General features: G+C 49.8%; 1 protein-coding gene across 1 annotated transcript in view; it reads right to left on the reverse strand.

Moving 5' to 3' along the window:
• FLVCR2 (feline leukemia virus subgroup C cellular receptor family member 2) overlaps nt 1-18,744 on the reverse strand; it is a 48,128-nt gene that overhangs the window by 12,122 nt on the left and 17,262 nt on the right. Inside the window, 7 exon segments of the mRNA XM_019518779.1 lie at nt 1,040-1,095; nt 1,490-1,601; nt 2,954-3,059; nt 3,835-3,945; nt 9,679-9,782; nt 10,949-11,016; nt 17,595-17,735. Coding sequence (XP_019374324.1) covers nt 1,040-1,095; nt 1,490-1,601; nt 2,954-3,059; nt 3,835-3,945; nt 9,679-9,782; nt 10,949-11,016; nt 17,595-17,735 — 698 coding nt within the window.

Consider the following 18,744-nt stretch of genomic DNA (forward strand, 5'->3'; position numbering starts at 1 on the left):
ATATTTCATCCCATGTGTTTTATGTTTGTGCCATTGCTATTGAAAAGCATCTTATTTAAAATACACCTTCCAGGGCGGCCAGTCAGAGCAGGGCGGCCAGAAGGCCTCTCGGAGCCACCGGTCTCTCCAGATGGGAGTGGTTAGAGATTATCTGGCGGAAGGCGGCATTGTCTTCCAAAAAGCTGCGATTCGAGTCAGCAGGGAACTGAGCTTATGCACTTTGCTAGCCAGTGTCGCTGACAGCTTCGGGAACGCTGGGTGGACGTCTCTGCTAACGTCCTGGAAGAGGAGCCCAGAGCCAGTGAGGACAAGAGACAGAAAGCTACAGAAGAAAACAGTCAAGCCCTCCCTTTGCCCTTAGGAGTCACTTGGGAGGTTCTCCACTGCTAGTAATTCACTAGAGGCTACCCATGTGCATACCTAGGGCTACATTAACCTCTCAAGACTCAGGGGATGCCATGCCCTTCACTTGAGTGTGACCAGGAGCTGTATGGCCACATCTAGTGGACTAAGCACAGGGCCAGGAGTCCAAATGGGCACAGTTCTTATTGTAGCTATGCCACTGCCTTCCATTCTGCATCCCACAATCAGACACTTAAAAAAGGGACCCAACAGCAATTGCATCCACTCCAGGGGGGCTATCAAGGTGTGCTCGGAGTGCTCTGAAGATGGGCATCTCTGTGGAGAGGCTAAGTGTTAACACTCACAAGAACAAAGGGTGTATTTTTCTGTCTACTCCCAGCTCCCTTACCTATCCCTAGTCACTAAAAGAAAACCAGAACACAAGCCAGCTCTGCAGACTCATGAAGGGCCAACATTTAGTGACATACAGTGCCATCAGCAGAGCATGCATGTGCCTCCATACCTGGCATGGCCAAGATCATGGCTACAAATGCCAAGAAGGCACTTCCCCTGTGGGGCTTATCAGGTGATTGTAGGAACAACAGAAGATAGTCACAGTTAGAGGGAAAAGGGTAGATCAGGGATTGCCCTAAGCTAATGGCAAGGATTGGGCAGGGATCAGAGGGACTTTACTCACAGTCTGTTCACTTTCCAGATTGGCCTGCTGTCTGCGGAGGTCAGCCTTAATGAATGCTGAGAAACAGAAGGCAGAGGAGAAACAGGAAGACAGTGAGTTACCGCACAGGTCCCAAATGAAGCTTCCTGGAGCTCAAAGGTAAGGTTAAGTGGGGCACTCCCAACACCTGGGTGAGAAAGGATTTCTTCAGGCACCAGAGAGGGCCAGCCATGGAGAAGCCTCATTTTGCTCCATTTCCAGGCAAAGCCATGGACAGGCAGACTGGAACCAGCTGCTAGTGACACAGAGTAGGTGGCACAGCAAGGCAGCATCAGCAGCACATTGCAGGCACTGCTGTTCCAGTGCCTGTTTTGCTGGAGTTTCCCTGAAGGCACAGTGGTGGGGAAATCATCCTTCACTCTGTGTGCCAAGTTCCACATGTCAGCTACAGACAGAGAGACACAGATTTACCAGTTATGATGGTCCCTAGAAGCAGGAAGGAGCAAAGGAAGATGTTTCCTGCCCATGTCCCAAAGCGATCCATGATTTGTCCTTGGCTGATGGTAAAAATTATTCCAAAAACCTGCAACACACAAGAACAGATAAAATGTTGCTGTTCTGCTTGCTAAACAGCAACACGACTCAGTGGGTAACTTTCCAACACTATAGCGGATCCAGAACACGCAGGCAGGCTTGCAGATGAAGCTGTATTAGAAATAAAAAATTGATCTGGAAGACTTGTCTCCACATGGCTAGAGAGAGGCAAGTATGGCTGGCAGGCTGGAATTCCCTCTCAGCAAGGACAGGCAGAACCTTGTTGCTGAGGGCAGCATTGAAGAGGGGCCAGGACATCCAGTATCCTGCAGGATTTTCCTGGGTAGGAGAGGGGAGGGCACCAGGGAAGTTTGGGGTTACCATATTTACCCAAATCCAAGATGACCCTGAAATTAAGATAACCCCATAACAGTTAGATTCTATACACGAAAGATTTATAAATGTGTTATAACTTTTCCATGCATAGAATCTAATTATTGGCGGATCACTTTAAATTCATCCCTCCCACTGCTGCAGCAGGGAAATCAGTGGTGGGAGGAAAGGTGTGGGGCAGACAATAAGGGGAGGCAGGCAATAGGGGGCAGGCAGTGAGGTGGGACAAGGTCAAGCAGCTTGCCCTCTGCTACCTGTTTCCTTCACCACTCCCCCCCTTCCACCACCACTTCTGTCCCCTTCCTTCCTCACCATTTCCTCCTGCCACACAGTCTCTGCCTCCACCTCACCTTTGCTGCAGTGCTAGCAGGCTCTATCCCTGTTCCACCTCAGATCACAGACCATGGCCCCAGTCCCACCTAGTAGCAGTGGTGGCAGCATAGCAGGTCCAGTACTGACCACAGGGCCTCGCCAGAACTACTGCCACTGCTACTTAGCCATTCTGGGGCCATACTCAATGCCCCATGGAAATGGGGATAGAGCCTGGGGCAATTGAGCAAGGGTATGCAGAAGAGGCAGGGTGGGCAGAGGTAGGGCAAAGGGGGATGAAAGGCAGAATTAGTGAAGAAGGAGCAGCCAGGAAGCAGTTGTGGGTCCAGTCCCAAGCCGAAGTCAGGCTGAAGCTGCAGCAGCTGCCTGCTCCCCCATTGCCTCATGCTCAGTTCCAAGGTGCGGGATTATTCCTGCTCCCCCCACCCCATCTTAAAATGGAGAAAAGCCTCATCTTGGAATCAAATAAATATAGTAAATTCCATTATCTGACAACAGTCAAACAAGAATCAAAGTTCTAGCAGGGTCTTTGATAGCTCTGAAGCAGGGTCTCTCTTAAAAACACAAGGCACAGGTTTCTAAGAGAAGCAGGCTACCAGATGGCATGGACAGATGGTCTGAACCAGATTAGGCCTCAAAGGCTTTCATGGTGCTCTAGCGTACAGTCGCTACACGTACCTGTGCAGACACATTAAGGAGGCCTGAAGATGTTCCCTCTGACTCTGGATATGTTAGCTCTGCAGCATACTCAAAGCCCAGGGGCAGGTACCCTGTCATGAAGAACCTACAGAACAGGAAGTAGAAAGGGAAGAATCAACAGCTGTAAGAGGAAGTAGTGGAGAAAGCAGGAAACAGCACAGATCCCAGTTGCCTCCTAACACTGTGACTCTGCAGAACAGACATGCTGTTCCTCCCCTTCTCTCCCAGCTGCCTGCCCTACTGGCAGAAAGGCTCTAATTCATCTCAAACAATTATGTCTGCAGCCATGGGACCTTGGGCCACAGCTGCAGGAGCAGAGAAAACAGAAAGGGATCTCTCCACTGCTGCTGGGATGACACATTCAAGTCATCCCATTAATACTAGTCTGAAGGGTAAATGCCTGGAAATCTCTAAAATAGTCCACAGGCCAGTCTGGGACTCAGTATCTATTTGAGAACCACCCGCCAGAAGAGCTCTCATTGCCCCTCCCTCACTCCCACCTGCTTCCTGAAATCACTTCAAGCTGCAGCTCCCCATGAACAGGGTACTGAAAGGCTGCAGGGACAGAGGGCCTGCAGGAACTACTGCTCATGTTCCTGAGCTCTCCCTGTCAGGGGATTTCAGAGAGATTTAGGAAGAGGACACCCTGTCCCTCTCCCTAGGAAGCTCCAGACACAGACCCTGCCCCATCCCCACCCCCTGCTGCTGCTGGGCTGTATGACCTCTGCTTTTACAGCACTAGGGCAGAGAGCAATGCCAGAGGCAGCAGGAAGCCTAGTAGTTGGGGTCTGCAGGCATGTGTTCAGGGGCTGCTCCCACTGGGGAGGAAGAGTACACACCAACATGGCACAGGAGCTTACCCCAGAGTGCCTGCTGTCACAAAGACCACCCAGAGGTGGCCGAGGCTCAGGGTGAAGGTGTAGACCACCAGGCCCACCAGGGACATGATGTAAACCACAAGTGTCGTATATCTGTAAGACAGAGACCAGTCATCTCACTTTGATTCAACACCTCTCCTGCCCCTTCCACCTGGGGATCTCAATGCATTTTCACAAGGTAGCAAAGGAAGCTACACACCACCCCTCCTCCCAGCAGGATAACAGCAAAAGCATCCCTACTGCACAAACAGGGAACACTGAATCAAAACCCGGAGGAGGACCACACAGTAGGGCAGTGACAGCCCAGGGCATAGCCCAGGAGTCCCGATTCCCTGGCTTTTCACAGTGACAAGCCCAGATGGAAGTAAGGTTCTATTACGTGCAAGTTAAGTAAGACAAATCCCTATTTTTTACACCTGGACTCTGGGCAAATGATGGCTACAATCAAAAGAGTGCGCTGAGCTCAACAACCAATTCAATTACATTTATCTGGAAAGGGGAGAAGGAGGAGTAGAAGATCCCCTAGGACCTCCCAATAGTTTTGTTCTGCAAAAGAACAAAAAGGACAGAGGTGATAGAACAATGTCTTAAAAAACTATAGAGGCTTGGTGTGAGAGAGGAAAAAAGGAACCTGTTTTCACAGCAAAGGAGTAGAGAGAGAAACTGCAGGGGTAAACAGACATACAGAGAGACTCTAGGATTTGGAGTACCTTGAAACCCTTGAGGATTCTGATCCAAGCCCAAAGTACCTTCTAGAGAGGTGTGGGGGAGAGCAGGGAGACAACACTCAGGCAGAGATGCTGGGTAGGTGCTTATTGCACTAATCTCTCTTTTGTGCTGCCTATATAAAAAGCAAGTGCACTATAAACATTTGCAAGGACAGCACGTTACATACTTCAATGTTATATGCCCCTTGAAAGCTGTACTGTAACCCAGAGTGCTTGAAAGTCTGGAGCTCTGGGAAAGGGTGGGTTTTACCTACTGAAATACATTGGGGAAGGGGAGAGATTAGGTTGGGTAGCCAAGATACAAGGTCCCACTTCTGTGAAGGGCTAACAGATAGCCTGTGCTGAAGGAGTAGGTCAGAGAGGCCAAGGAAACAGTCGGTGCTGTAGCCAACCTGAACAAAGAGGAGCACAAAGAACACAGGCCCGGTGAGACTTCCCTGGCGAGTCGCACATTGTCCTCACCATGGCCAGCAGTGGTATCTCATAAATGGTGCTTTTGTTTGAACTCCTCTGGGTTCTAATCTAAAGCTGCAATGCCTCATTGTTGCATTTTTTTCCCCAAACAAAACTCCAACCTGACTTAATTTTGAAGAATCCAGGGTTCTAAAATGCCTTGCTATTAACAACTCCAGAAGCTGAGAACTGGCCCAGAGGCTGAGACTCATCCCTTTTCTCTAGTGAAAAGGTGGCTGAGAGATGTGGTGACCATGTGTGGTCAGGACTGTTTCATTTTGAGTAGTAAGGCAGTATCAGCATGCAACAGAGGAAGGGACTAGAGATTCTCGGAGCACACGCTTCCCACTTCTCTGAGCCTAGAGTTTTCTGGCTTGGTGCTGGGAATGGGCGGTCGGGGAATACAACTTACTATCCTCTCTAGGGCCTTTAGACAGGACCAGTGCCCCTGTGGAAGCACAGACACATCATTCATTGAAGGGGACTGGTGACAAGTCTACTCTGGATACAGGCATCTACTGAATGTTAAGACACCAGCAAGCTGAAAAGGTATCACCTACCCTTGGAGAGTGGGAGGCAAATATAGATGGCACAGCAGGCACCAGAGCAGAGATGCCTCCCTCCTCCTCTGCCCACTGAGTTGCTTTGGGTGGACACAGTGAATTGAGAGAGACAGTGACACAACCTGTTAAATACTGTAGGCTGGGAGCATGAACCCCAGTAGAGCAGCAGCTACACACCAGGAGGTACAATCCAGAGCCAACATCCACCCAGAAGCAGAATCCAGCTCCATAGCAGTCCCTGGATGTAGAGAATTGCCCAAGAGATGGCAGTTTTGGGATTTCCCCACAGCCAACCCCTCAGTGCAGCAGATGCTGCTCCCTACAGAAAACTACTCCCAGAGGCTCATTCTAGCAGGGAAAATGTAAACCAGATCTACCAATTAACTGATACTCTGAGCATCCCACACACTAGTGCTAACAACATTCAGCTAAAGAAGGTCTGCCTGGCATGGGGACATTACAAATGAGATGTCAAGATGCCCTTGGCTCTCAGAGGGTTGCACCAGACATGCTGAGACAAAGACAGAAAAGCCCAAGGACAACAAAGAGCAAGAAGGAGGCATTTCACAGGGAACCGAGTTTAGTGCTGCTCTCACAGGGCTAATAAATGTTACCCTAGTGGGCACAGGAACAGACATTCCTGAGAGGGCTTCCTCCTATGGAGCTAAATGGAAGCAAATGACTGCTAGACTTGCTATGCAACAACTCCTTCCTGCTGTTCCTGAAGTGCTGTGAAGTAGGGCTGAGTTAACATGTGTTGTCCTTAGCAGCCTGGCTGCAGCTTGCTGCCATTTCTGGATCACTGCATGCAGCACACCTGGGTTCATGCACGTCATCTTTGGCAACCTTGCTGCTGTTATAGCCCTAGGAGACGGGACTACACCCCATCACTAACTGCACTGTTGCTGCTCTGTAATCTTCAGCTCTTTCCAGTGCTGTGATGTGGCCCAGACTGGCACAGCCGGGGCACATGATGTTCTCAGCCTCCCTGAATGGAACTGTTGCTGCACAGAAATCATAGTGTTGAGGACTTTGCGGTTATTCAACAGCATCTGGAAAGCAGGTCTCAGCAGCAGGAAAACAATACTGAGTTTGTTTCAGAGGCTTGCGGCTATGTGGGAACAGTGCTGCATTAGGTGGTGTATCATGTGTACTCAGTCGGCTAAGCTCATCCCTGATACAACTTTACTGACTTTGGGCCACAATGAAGGATAGATTTAGCCCAGTGTGGGCAGGATACCAGACATCTAAGCCCAGTGTAGGTTTCTTTAATTCCCCAAATATGCATGCAAATATCCTGCAGAATCTGCATTTTTTCCTCAGTGAGAAGCCTGTGTGTTTTGTAATGGTGCCTACCTCAGGCAGGCAGATGCTCTGGTCATAGCACAGGCAAGTACTAATGCAGGCAGATGGCATCAAGAAGCCAAGGGCAAGCACATGAGAAGCAAAGCTGCCAAATTCTGTTACTTTACGTGAAAACTGTCTGCCGTGCTAAAGATCCTGTCTTATGGAATCAGGGCATGGAGAGGATGATGTTGCAGGGAAGGATACACCTTTGTGTCCTTTTTGAACTTGCACAACATGTGAACAGGAGTCAAATGGGCCTGTGTCCTTGTATCTGTGCTGGCAGGCAAGACCAGAGGCAGGCCTAAAACTGAAGACCTGCTGCTTTGTATTTGAGATATTCAGGGAACAAGGCTGATTCCTGAAGGCCCCCAGGGCTGTCTTCTGACTGGCTGGCTCTCCAGAACCTGGGCTGCCATCAGTGAAAGGGTATAACAGAACCTCCTGAATGCAGATGGGACCTTGTCTACTCTCGAAATGTGTTTGGGCTTATACATGGTTCCAAGGATGTGCTCTTGGGAAACACTCTCCAAAACAGGAACTGGGGGCAGGGCAACTCCTGGTGGAAACCAGAAACCTGGCTGGACCCTTGAGTCTGACTGGGGGAAAGGGTAAAATCCTGGGAGGCTGGAAACTGCCTTAAGTGGCTCCTGTTGCTGGTGACTCACTCAGCTGAATTACAAAATTAGAAAGCTGGTATCACCAAGTACTTGTTAAAAAACAGAACGTAAGCACTGCATTGTTCCAGCCTGGTCTACATCCTGGATCTTGCCTCAGATGCCCCCCCCACCTCCCCTTCTACTAACAGTGCAGGCCTCAAATGTCCCTTTCCTTACCTTCTCCCATTCCCATATTCATGACTACTGCCATGCCAGCCTACTGCCCTCTCTTCAAAAGACTGGCCTGTTTCATGAGCATTGCAAAGGAAAGACATTTTCAGTAACCAAAAATTGAAGTCACGGGGGATTTAATAGCAGCCTTCAATTACCTGAAGGGTGGTTCGAAAGAGGTTGGAGCTGCTTTGGTCTCAGTGGTGGCAGAAGACAGAACAAGGAGAAATGGTCTCAAGTTGCAGCAAGGAAAATTTAGGTTGGTTATTAGGAAAAGCCTCTCACTAGTAGGATAGTAAAGCACTGGAACAGGCTATTCAAAGAGGCTGTAGAATCTCAATCCTTGGAATTTTTTAAGACCCAGCTAGACAAAGCCTTGGATGGGATAATTTAATTGGGGGTGGTTCTGCTTTGAGCAGGGGGTTGGACTAGATGACCTCCTGAAGTGACAACCGTATCTGCCCCTCCATCAAGAAGCCTCTGGTTCTGTGGCACAGACTTGGCAGCTAGCACAGCTGATGGCTGCATCTTCTTCATGTTGATGCTATGGGCTCATCAGCAGGCCCCAGGGGCTGGAAGTGGTTTAACCCTTGTCAGCCCAGTGTGAAGGGATGTTGTGTCAGACTGCATAGAAGTGTAAGACTCCTACATGGCTGGATTGCCAGCCACACACAGTCATTTCAGATCCTTCTCCCTATTTTCTTCCTACTAGCTTATGACCCTTTTCACGCTGGCCTGCAAGGAAAGCCAGATAGCACTTCTTCCAGAACCAGCTGGAAGGGCAAAGCTGACTGTCCAGGTTTCCTGGCCAGATAGGTAAGGTATCATTGTAACCAGGGCAGCCAAAGCTCAGTCTAGAACAATCAAGTGAGCTAGGCAGCAAAAGGCTCCCACTTGACTGTCTTAAGAGGAAGCACCCAGCCCCTGGGAGGGCAGCAGTTCACAGCTTTGGTTGCTCAGGGACACTTAGCAGCATACTGGCAGCTAGAAATGTGTGCTGCCAGTGCCCATCTAAAAGAAACAGACCCTCAATTGCCCTCCTCGCCCCCAATCTCAGCTACATCTGCCCTAAATAGTGACATGCACACAAAGTGCCTCTGGGCACAGGAATCAATGGGTTTCTCTAAATAGGACAGAGGACGGGGGTTGTCAGATCACAGCCTCAGAGGCTGGTTTGTAAGGCAGAGAACAGGTCTTGTACTGTCCTGATTCCTCCAGTGCTGGGAACTCGCTCAGCCTTAACAAAGCTGCCACTGGACTATCACCTCCCTACCTTCCCTGGGGACTGGTGGGAACTCAGTCACAGCTATGGAAGAAAACTACACACACCCACCATGCTGCCTTCTAGCACAAGACAGGAGCCCACACAGCAGGCCACACATGGAAGTAAGCTATGCTAAGAGCAAGGTACTACCCTTTGTCCCAGGTAGGAAGACCTCCAGCCCTTATCTCACATCCCCACCTGTCCTGCCCAAGGAAGACTCACACACAGAGTATGTATTTACCTACCTACTCTCCCCTGCTTAGATGGGCTGCTCAGGCCCTCTGCCTGCTCATGCCGCACCTGCCCAAAAGCAACTGTCCTCCTCTCAGCTCCCACCCTGACACCCCTGCAAGGGTTGCTCTGGGTATTTTCTGCCAGCAGCAGGAATAAGGCAAAAGACAGAAGAATCCTGATCCAGTAGTTCCAAAACCCAGGCCAGAACAGCAGGAAGGAGTGGTCTCTCCTACCAGGTCACTCCCAGCATGAGCTGCTCCAAGGTGAATGCACTTGTGGGTACAGTCTACCTCCCACACATGTTCCCAATGACTCAACCCTTGGAAGGCAGAGTTATCCCCTGGGGTATCACTCTCCACATGGAGGGCTGGGTAGGGTTGCTGAGGGTGGAAACAGTGCAAGGAACTTACTTGTAGGTTTTGGTTTTATCCAACCAGATGCCAGAGATTAAAGCTCCAACCATGCCAGATAGTATGATGGTGAGTCCTATTCTGCCAGCATTCACCACCTCCCCCTGTGTTCAGACACACACAAATACAATAGCAAGTTGGGTTAAAAGGGCTTGGAGAGGAAAGGATACTGAAGCTGAATTTTTCCATCTCCTGTTCTTAAAGCCCTATCTAGTCCAGCTTGCAAGGACAGCAGGATAGTACCCCTGACAGAGCCAGTCAGTAGGAGGAAGCTAATCAGCAGCCCAGATATAAAACTTTGCAAGGTCACTCTTAGTACCGGCTTTTAAAGTAGCTTGTTCAAGAGACACAGTCCAGTGCTTACCAGGATTGCTGGCCTAACTACTAAAGTTTGGAGAGCTATGCCAGCAAAAGGGAGCTCCCAGGCATCCCAGCCCCACCCTTTCAGAGGAGCAGGTGGGTAAGGGCATATTGTAGAAGCCGGCTTTGGAGCACTCTCTATCTTGTGCAACAGGAGACATAGTAGTGAACAGTGCAGAAGCACTGAGTACAAGGGACTTCCAGTTGCTGGACTGCCAGTAGTAAGTGCTGTAAGTGACAGGGCATGAAAAGTGACTAGAGAATTTCCTAGAATAAAGTGTCATCAATTCCTTAACATACCTTATGGGGTACACTGCTGGATGTCACCAATCCAAGTCCCTTCCAGCTAAAAGAGCTGTAGAGAACAGGGGCAGGAGTACTGGCTACAGAACAAGCTTGCAGTGGCCAAGTGCCAAGTTCTCCCAGACGGAGGTCGTGTAGCAACTTGCTCTATACTAGGGCTGTTCAACAGGAGGCCTACATGTGGCATACACAGGGTTAAATTGTGGCCTCCAGGCTCCCACCTAGCTGCCACTCCCTGCATTGCTCTAACTATAGCAGCAACTGGGGGCTCCAGGCTTTGCCTCTGTCCCTGCATTTGTCCCACAGGGCAGGGCAATGTCTTGCACTGCAGTTTTTAGTAGAGGGGGAGCCTGCACAGTACAATGGGAGACCTTGTAAGTGAAGTCAGTCAGGGCACACGATGCAGTAGGGGGGTGCGGGGGGGGAGCACCTAGGCACATGGTGGAGTGGTAACGAGGGATGTGGCCCTAGGATCCATGGCCTCCAGTGGTGTCTTGTACTAGTATGGCCCATGACCATGTAGAAGTTGGATAGTCCTGTTCTATACAGCAAGCTTTCTATTGACAGCTCTAAGGAGGGAGAACAGTTGGGGTTGGGAGGCACTTACTGGATAGTGCGAAAGCACCATGCGGTTCAGCAGCGTGGACAGGGCATAGAAGCAACCTGCATTCAAACCTAAGAGGAGGACAAAAAAAACAAAAAACAAAAAACAAACAAACAAAACAAAAAACAAAAAACACAGCCTAGTCAGAGCCTGTCATTGAAAAGGGCCCAATAAAAAGTGAGTGGGGTCCTCTCTAGGCCCCAGGCTATAGGATGAATTGAGTTGGGGGGGGGGGCGGTCAATTTCAGAACTGGGATGGAGAACCTAAAGACCTCCAAACTGAGGTAGGGTTGCTCAGACCACATCCATACTGGTGGAGCAGCTGCAGAGCTGACACAGGAAAGAGGCATCTCAACATGACGTTTAGACTTGCCTATTAGAGCTGTTCTTGACTTTCTGGCAAAGGAAGACTGCTGCACAGACTTTTAGGGCTGGCAAGGGATTCCTGGATCCAGCCCTCAAGACCTCCCTCACACTAGTGTATTCACTTTTCATTTCTGCAGTGTAGGGGCAGGACAGGGGTGGGGGTTAGGCAGTAGTGTACCTAGGGTTGGCAATAAGGGCACCAGTTTTGGGCACTGATTTCAAGAGGTGCAAGACTGACAGCCAGTGTTGCTGCTGGCCTGGCTACCGCCACTTCCCAGGGTGTAAAAATTGGTTTTTTGTGCCTCCAGGGCAAGGTCAGAAATGAGCTTTCTTGAACTCCACAGGCTTCCCTACAGCAACTTGTCTGGGCTGTACAGAGGTCAATGCTGCTCACAGACAGATTAATTTTTGGCAATGATCCCTAACAAGTCTCCTCACTTGGGAGGTAGAGCCCTTTCACTCAGCGCTGGCTTAATGCCGCATCTGCAAGGCCTCCTGCAAGAAGCTCCAGTTCAGTTAGTACCAAGGTCAGTGACCTGGAAGGGGATATGCTAACAGGAGACTTCTTACAGTAGGGAACTGGATCACTGCCCTCAGCAACCGCCAGCAGGGAGTGGCCTCTGCTAGGCAAGAAACTTCAATAACGAAGTAGGAGCTGAACACCTGCTGAACTCTGCATGGGGCACGGGAAGCTTGTCTACATGGGAAAGTTTTACCATTTACGAATATCACAGAAACCTGAAAGAGAAACCAACTGGAAATGTAAATGACTTTGAGAAGACAATTGAACTAACTGTTATGGGCCTTGTCCACTTGGCTTCTCAGTATCACCTAACATGAGAATATAAACCGTTGTGGTAATACTGGTATAACGTGTGGACACTTTCTTCCAGTGGCTCTGGTTTGCTTTAAACCCCCTTCTTAAGTGGCATAAGCCAAACCAAAGAAGGCCTCCTTGAACTGTCCACATAGGGCTCTACCAGTGTTACCATAATGGCTTAAATTCTCACTTTGGGCAATACTGAAAACAGTTCTTCAGATGGACAAGGCTCGCAAACATCCATTCAATTCTCTTCTCAGGAAATCATTTACATTTCCAGCTGGTTTCTCTTTCAAGCTTCAGTGATCTTCATGACAGCACCAGGGAGAGGAAAAAGGAGGCTTACAGGTGTCATTACAAAGAACCCTCACATGTGAGCATGCCAGACAAACCTATGGTTTGAAGTCCCTGCCTTGAGACATCTGAAATCCTTACAGCCCAAACACAAAAAAACCCCTCCCCTATATCGATCCTCTCTGTCCCTAAGACTGATCTCATGGAAGGAAACACCACAGTACAGTAGACAGAGGCAACCTAGGACCCCAAGGAAAGACCCACGGGACAAACACTTGAGTGCTAATCCCAACTCAGACACTGAATCCTGCCTCTGCACCTGGGCTTCAGTCTCCCCCAGGGTACAATGGGCACCCCCCACCTCACAACATACATTTGTGAAGGCTTTTTGCTTTTAAAGGGCTTTGAAGACAATTTGGAAGTGCAGGGACACCAGTGGGAGGGGATTCCACTCCTCCCACATGCTCAGCCTCTACCAACAGTAAACAGTGCATTAACAACACCATGGTGATGAGCATAGTGCAGAGATCTAAAGAAAGAAACTGTATGCACAGTTGCCAACAATAGCAGGTTTTGGACTCAATGACCTGGGAGGTCTCTGCTTCAAAGGCAGGCACTCCCGAGACATGCAGCACAGGGGAGGGCAACCAATTGGTTGCGACATGATCCATATCCTCCACATTGGAATGAAAATGATGGTGTTTTCCTAAAACCATGTAGAGAATCTGTGAGTTCAGGGGGGAGGGGGGGCAGAGTCAATAACTTACCAAAAGATAAAAGGAGGAGGAGATCCAATGAGATCCAGTGATAGGAACACACCCTTCTGCAAGGGACCTTTGTTCTTCACAACATGCAGCCCTGGTAGGACTGCACCCGAAGCAGACTGGTGATGCTGCTCCATTGCTCCCCCTCCCATTCTGGGGCATATAGTTTGCTACAAGACACTTCATTGGTAGTGAAAGGGATAGGAAATGGAAGCACGAAAGGTCAGCACATTTCCTCTACCCACAGCTGCCTCAGCTCAAACCCAAAACAATCCATATTCATCTGTGCAGTCTCTGCCTCTCACCTATCATGACACAGCAAGCTCATCCTACAGAAGAGCAACCAACAAGAGGCCTGTGCTGTGGTCCTTCCTGGGACTATGCAGATATCCCTTTTCCACCACAGCTGGGCTTATAAGCAGCCCGTCTCTCCTACAAAGGCTCCACACTGAAAGCAGTCGCTTGCGGAACAAAGGGCTTCCTTCGCTGAGCTGGGTGACAAGTTACAGAATCACAGCAAGACCTAGCACCTCTGAACAATTTGCTGAGCTCTAAAATCTGGATGGGCTTTCTCCACCTTTTTCAAAAAAAAAAACCCTGGGAAAATTTGAAGGTATTATTCAAAATTTCAGCTATTCAAAAAACATTTGCCATGAATTGTGTCACTCTGGTTAGATGTTTCTGAAAAAGAAGCAGATGCATTTGCCCATATCATCTGGAACCAAGACTGGGAACCAGGAAGTCCTAAGTTTTAGCCCCATCTGTTTCACAGCTAGTCTGAGTTCTTTTCATACACACAGAGTTTTACAAACATGTCAGAGATCTCACAATATCCTGTGAGCCCTGTCTTACAGAGGCACAGGGAAGCCAAGTCACCTACCCAGAGCCACAAATGGAGACTCCAACAATACCAGATTAGAACCCAAGGCTCCTGCCAGTTAGGCTTTGTTTTGGTTTTCTTCTAACTCATTAAGCTATAGGTCCCTTTAACAAATCCCCTTCCTTATCAGGCTTTCCTATTGCTAATGCTGGTTCTAGTCCACCGATGGTACCAAAAAGTGACAGCCTTGATGTAGGAAAAGAATGGCCAGCCATCATTTTTACCTCTATGCCCTGTGAACCTGCTCTGAACTGGCTCCCTCCAAGGTTCTACCATCATTGTGACTGCTGGAGATGACCCATAGCTGGCCACCAGAGATGTTCTCTCAGGGTAGAGGCTAATAGGCACAGCTGTAACATCTGTGAAGCAGAGAGCGCAATGCTGCTGAAAACTCCTTCAATCCTGGAAAGTTTGAGGTTTAATGTAAGGATAGAAGTTCCTGTCCAGTTTTACAGGGTCTGAGACGCATAAGAGACTGCATTGCTCTGTGTCTCTCTAGGCATCCTGGTCATATTATCTTTGTTGTGAAGGAGCTAAAATCCAGGGGAAGTCAGGCAAAGGAATGAAAAAGGGTTGGCAATGGGAGGATGAGACTAAACATAGCAATGAACAGGAAGAGATACTGAAGTAGGGAGTGTCCCTCAATAGCCTTTGCAAACCCCCAGACAACCTGAAGGAAGGAGTAATTCCAAGATGATCAGACTATAAAGAAATTCTGCACCTCAAGGTTCCCACTTCCATGCTCCAGGACTTGCTAACCATAATTAGTAACTAAACCCTTTCCTTTTATTTATACTCATGCAGCAAGCTGGGCAGATGCCAAGGACAGGCTTTGTTTGAATCTGAAGTTTACACATTCTCCTTTTCCTTAGAGGGCATCAGTTAGACAACAACCCTAAGACTGGTCTCCAGTGCAATAACTCAGGGGCAGCTGGGCAAGGGAGGAGAGGAAAATGTGCAATACAGGACTGAGCAGGCTAAGGAATGGAATAGGAGCCACCTGGAAGACCTGAGGGTCATTTCCTGAAAGCTCGAGTGCTCTCGCCAAGGAAAAAAAATCTAAATCAGTGGTTCCCAACCTTTTTTTGCCACGACCTGCTGCTGAGAGCAGAGTGCAGTGGCAGCCCGGGGGAAGGGGAGCTCCCAGCATGCAGCGTGACTTATCGTTTGTGTGCAGCGCTATCAGCATTGACCCCACAACCCTCATTTGGGTCACAACCCAAGGTTGGGCACCGCTGGTCTAAATGAACTAATGGGCCTTTTGCATCTCTAACAAGTGTGAAGCAACCAATACACAGTCCCCAGCCCTCTTTAGTCATCTCAAAACCCCTTTCAGTCACCGGTGGAGAGAGTCCCTGCACTCAAAAGCGTAGTCAGGCAGCTGTCTGGTGCCCAGAGCAGTGCTTCCTGCCATGGTGCTGATCATACTGGCAATCAGACGCCACTGTGGTCACAGCTATTTTGCACCCCCTACCACAGAGGTAGGGTCCACAGCTGCTGCCAGTGACACTTCTCAGTTATGCTACTGTGTGAACTGCCGAATATTCAGGTCAGAAGCTTTCACTAAGCAACACATGCCCTTTCTTCCTTTCCTTCTCCAGAGGGTCTCTTCAGCAAGCAGACCTGTCACCAGAAGCTGGGGTCAGAACAGTCTTACTGAAGCAAGACTAGGAGTCCTGTGGTTTAGCACTGCATTACCCCGGGCTACATACAGGCCAAGCCAGAAGCCATTTCATGCACAGAACCTGATGTGGCTCATTTATGCACAGAGAGATCCTGGTATCTCTGAAGAGATCCACTCCTCAGAGATCCTTGTAAGTCAGCTGGCTACAATATATCCTATTTGCAGTAGAGACCCCAGTCCTGGGCTTGAGCAGGTCCCTCAAGGCACAGCCAACAGACTACAGCAGGCTCCAGATTCCTCCTCTTTCCTAGACCTCATCCAATTACAGATCAGCATAGTAAGGAGAACCCATGCACCTCACTGTACCAAGGGAACAAACCCAGGGGCCCACTGACTGTGCTGCAGGGGAGAAGTGAGTAGCATACCCAGGCATAGCAAGACCGACACTAGCAGAGGGGCCATCAAAATTCCCTCCCTCTACTGGCTCCCCACTGAAAACCAAAACCCTGCTCTTGGAGGCCACGTACTTTCCACAGGCTGTAGAAGTTTTGCTTCTTTCTGCCAGTGTTGTAATGTGGCAGCAACTCATGCCCAAGTCTGGGTTGGGGAAGGGACTCTGAGAAAAGAGAATCTTTTTCCTGCCACAGCACAGGCCAGAGTCACTGATCAGCATGCACAGGAAAACCAGTCTAGGCAAGAGACAGGCAATATATAGTCCACAGGCCTGGTCCAGCCCACCAGGCCATTCTATCCAGCCCATGGGGCACCTAAATATTAAATTTTCTAAACTTTTTATCCGCTCCTGGCTGCCTATCAAAGACAACAGGAGCCGGGGCAGTAGTACCCACGGGAAGCTGGCAGGACTTGGGAGAAAAGCTAAGCCGGCCTGGCACCCCCCACCCCTCCCCAAAGCCTGTGCCTGACCCAGCTTTCACTGCTTCCCTGTACACTTAGTCCAGCCAGGGCCATGGGAATGGTGGGGGAGCAGAAACAAATCAGTGCGACTGCTCTGGACCCCATGCTTTGGGGGGCCCTGTGGACAGTGCTGTACAGGCCCCGCCACAACCCCACCCCACAGCAGCTGGCTTCTTCAGGCTGTTGCCACCCCCACCCCTGCACAGGCCAATATGCCCCAGGCCCTGCACACCCCTAGGGACGGCTCTGGCTCCAGCACCACGTAGCCCCAGGCTGCGCTGCTGGACTGCAGGAGCACAGGCCCATACTGATACCCTGGGGCCAGGGGGCTGTTCATAGGGCAAGTTCCACATGTATACATGCACCCCCATATCCCCCTTACACACTCTAGCCACCCTCCCCCCACAAAACCCATACCCACCCACACCTCACATAACCACACCCTACCACATGCTCCTTCACCCCACACCCATCCACCCCCATAATACCCCCACATACACACACCTTCCCCACACCCCACATACCCACCCCTCCATGCCCCCCACAATATACAAGAGTATGATTTCATTTTAAACTGTTGTGCCATCACCTCTATGTACACTACACAAACAAAATCAGGACAAAAATATTTTTTGAAATCAAATTAATGAATGTTGTAGATGTTTGATTTTTGGAATATAATTTTTTTTCTGGTTCTGTGATGGCAAAATCCCTTGCTGAAAGGAGTATTTCTGGGGGCAAGGGGAGGGCCTTCTAGTGAAGAAGGTCGGGGGCTTGGGGGTGGGACTTCCAGTCCCAAGATGGAAACCAGGGGGCAAGGCACCTGTTAAGGGGTGGGGCTACCCGTGCGACCCTTGACAGCTCACCAAAACTCGGTAAGTGGACCTCCATCCAAAATAACTGCCTGCCCCATGTCTAGGCTCATACTTTGGTGAGCAGATCCACCCTCTTCCCCATTCCTGAACTGCACAGGGGCTTGGCCTCACCATAGCTGATCATCAGCAGCAGGAAATTAGTGTTGTGGAGCAGCCGGAGGATGGAGTGCAGATAGGAATAGTCTTCCGGTGGTTTTGATTGGATCAAGGCCTGGGCCCGGCTTGGAGGATGTGGTGGCTTCTCCTGGAACACTGAAAACAAACACAGCAGGGACATGTCTGTGACTGGACACCAGGGAGTCTCTGCCTATTTTGCATGTGGGGGAGCTGCGCGGGAAGGCAGGGGAAATCACTGGAAACAGTGTCTGTAAACATGTTTCTCCCTAAGCTTTGATTGTAAATGTGCACGCTTCCCTGGAGGAAGGGTGTCTCCAAGAAAGGAAGCCCTACAGGCTGGGCAAGGGCTTTGCTGACAGCATTGCTGGGCACCAAGGGGCTCAGAGCCATTGACATCTACCTGAAGAGGGACTGAGCCATTGCTTCAAACCAGGGGGTCTGAAGTTGCTAGTGTACACGTACAGGTACTGGGGCTGTACAAGTACATTTGTCAGAAGCCCAGGCAGCCCCATGTGCTGGGTGAGAGCTGGGCAGTGCCAAGCTCCCTTCCAGGCACTAAGCTCCCCTCAGCCTGGCTGAGCTGCTTCAGGATCGTAATGAAAAATGATGGTGGTACCTAATCTGGGGGCTCCCTATCCTCAGAACTGTACAGACAAGGAACAAAAATTAAAGCATCTCCCCACAGAACTCATGAATCAAGACACTCAGTAGGTGGATCTAACCGAGGCACAAGCTCTAAGTATGAGGCTACAATAAGAAAAGCAGAACTCAGCAGATAAGTAAACCGAGTATGCTCTCCTGCCACAGCAAAAGCTAGGCTTCCCCTCACTCCCTGGATGAGCTGGGGACCGCAGGAGGAGTGTCTTGCACCTGATGTAGCAGCTGAACAAACTGCACTACCCTAAATCTTGCCCCAAACCATTCTGTCCCCACCTAATACGGGCTCCCTTCCCCACTCCCCCTCTCCACCTAATTGGGCAGAGTGTCCTTTAAACTGACATTGTTCTCTGCCCCGTCCCCTGGGAAGTGACAGACCTCAAGGCACATGCAGCTCCCCCAGGAACAATGCAAGCATTCTGATTTGGGGACACCAAATTCTCTTTTTAATTTCTGTTCTCTGCAGGCCCGGTCGCCCACGGTACAG

The sequence above is a fragment of the Gavialis gangeticus genome, unplaced genomic scaffold, assembly GCF_001723915.1.
Source record: "Gavialis gangeticus isolate Ggan-Ray unplaced genomic scaffold, GavGan_comp1, whole genome shotgun sequence".
NCBI classification, from domain to species: domain Eukaryota; kingdom Metazoa; phylum Chordata; order Crocodylia; family Gavialidae; genus Gavialis; species Gavialis gangeticus.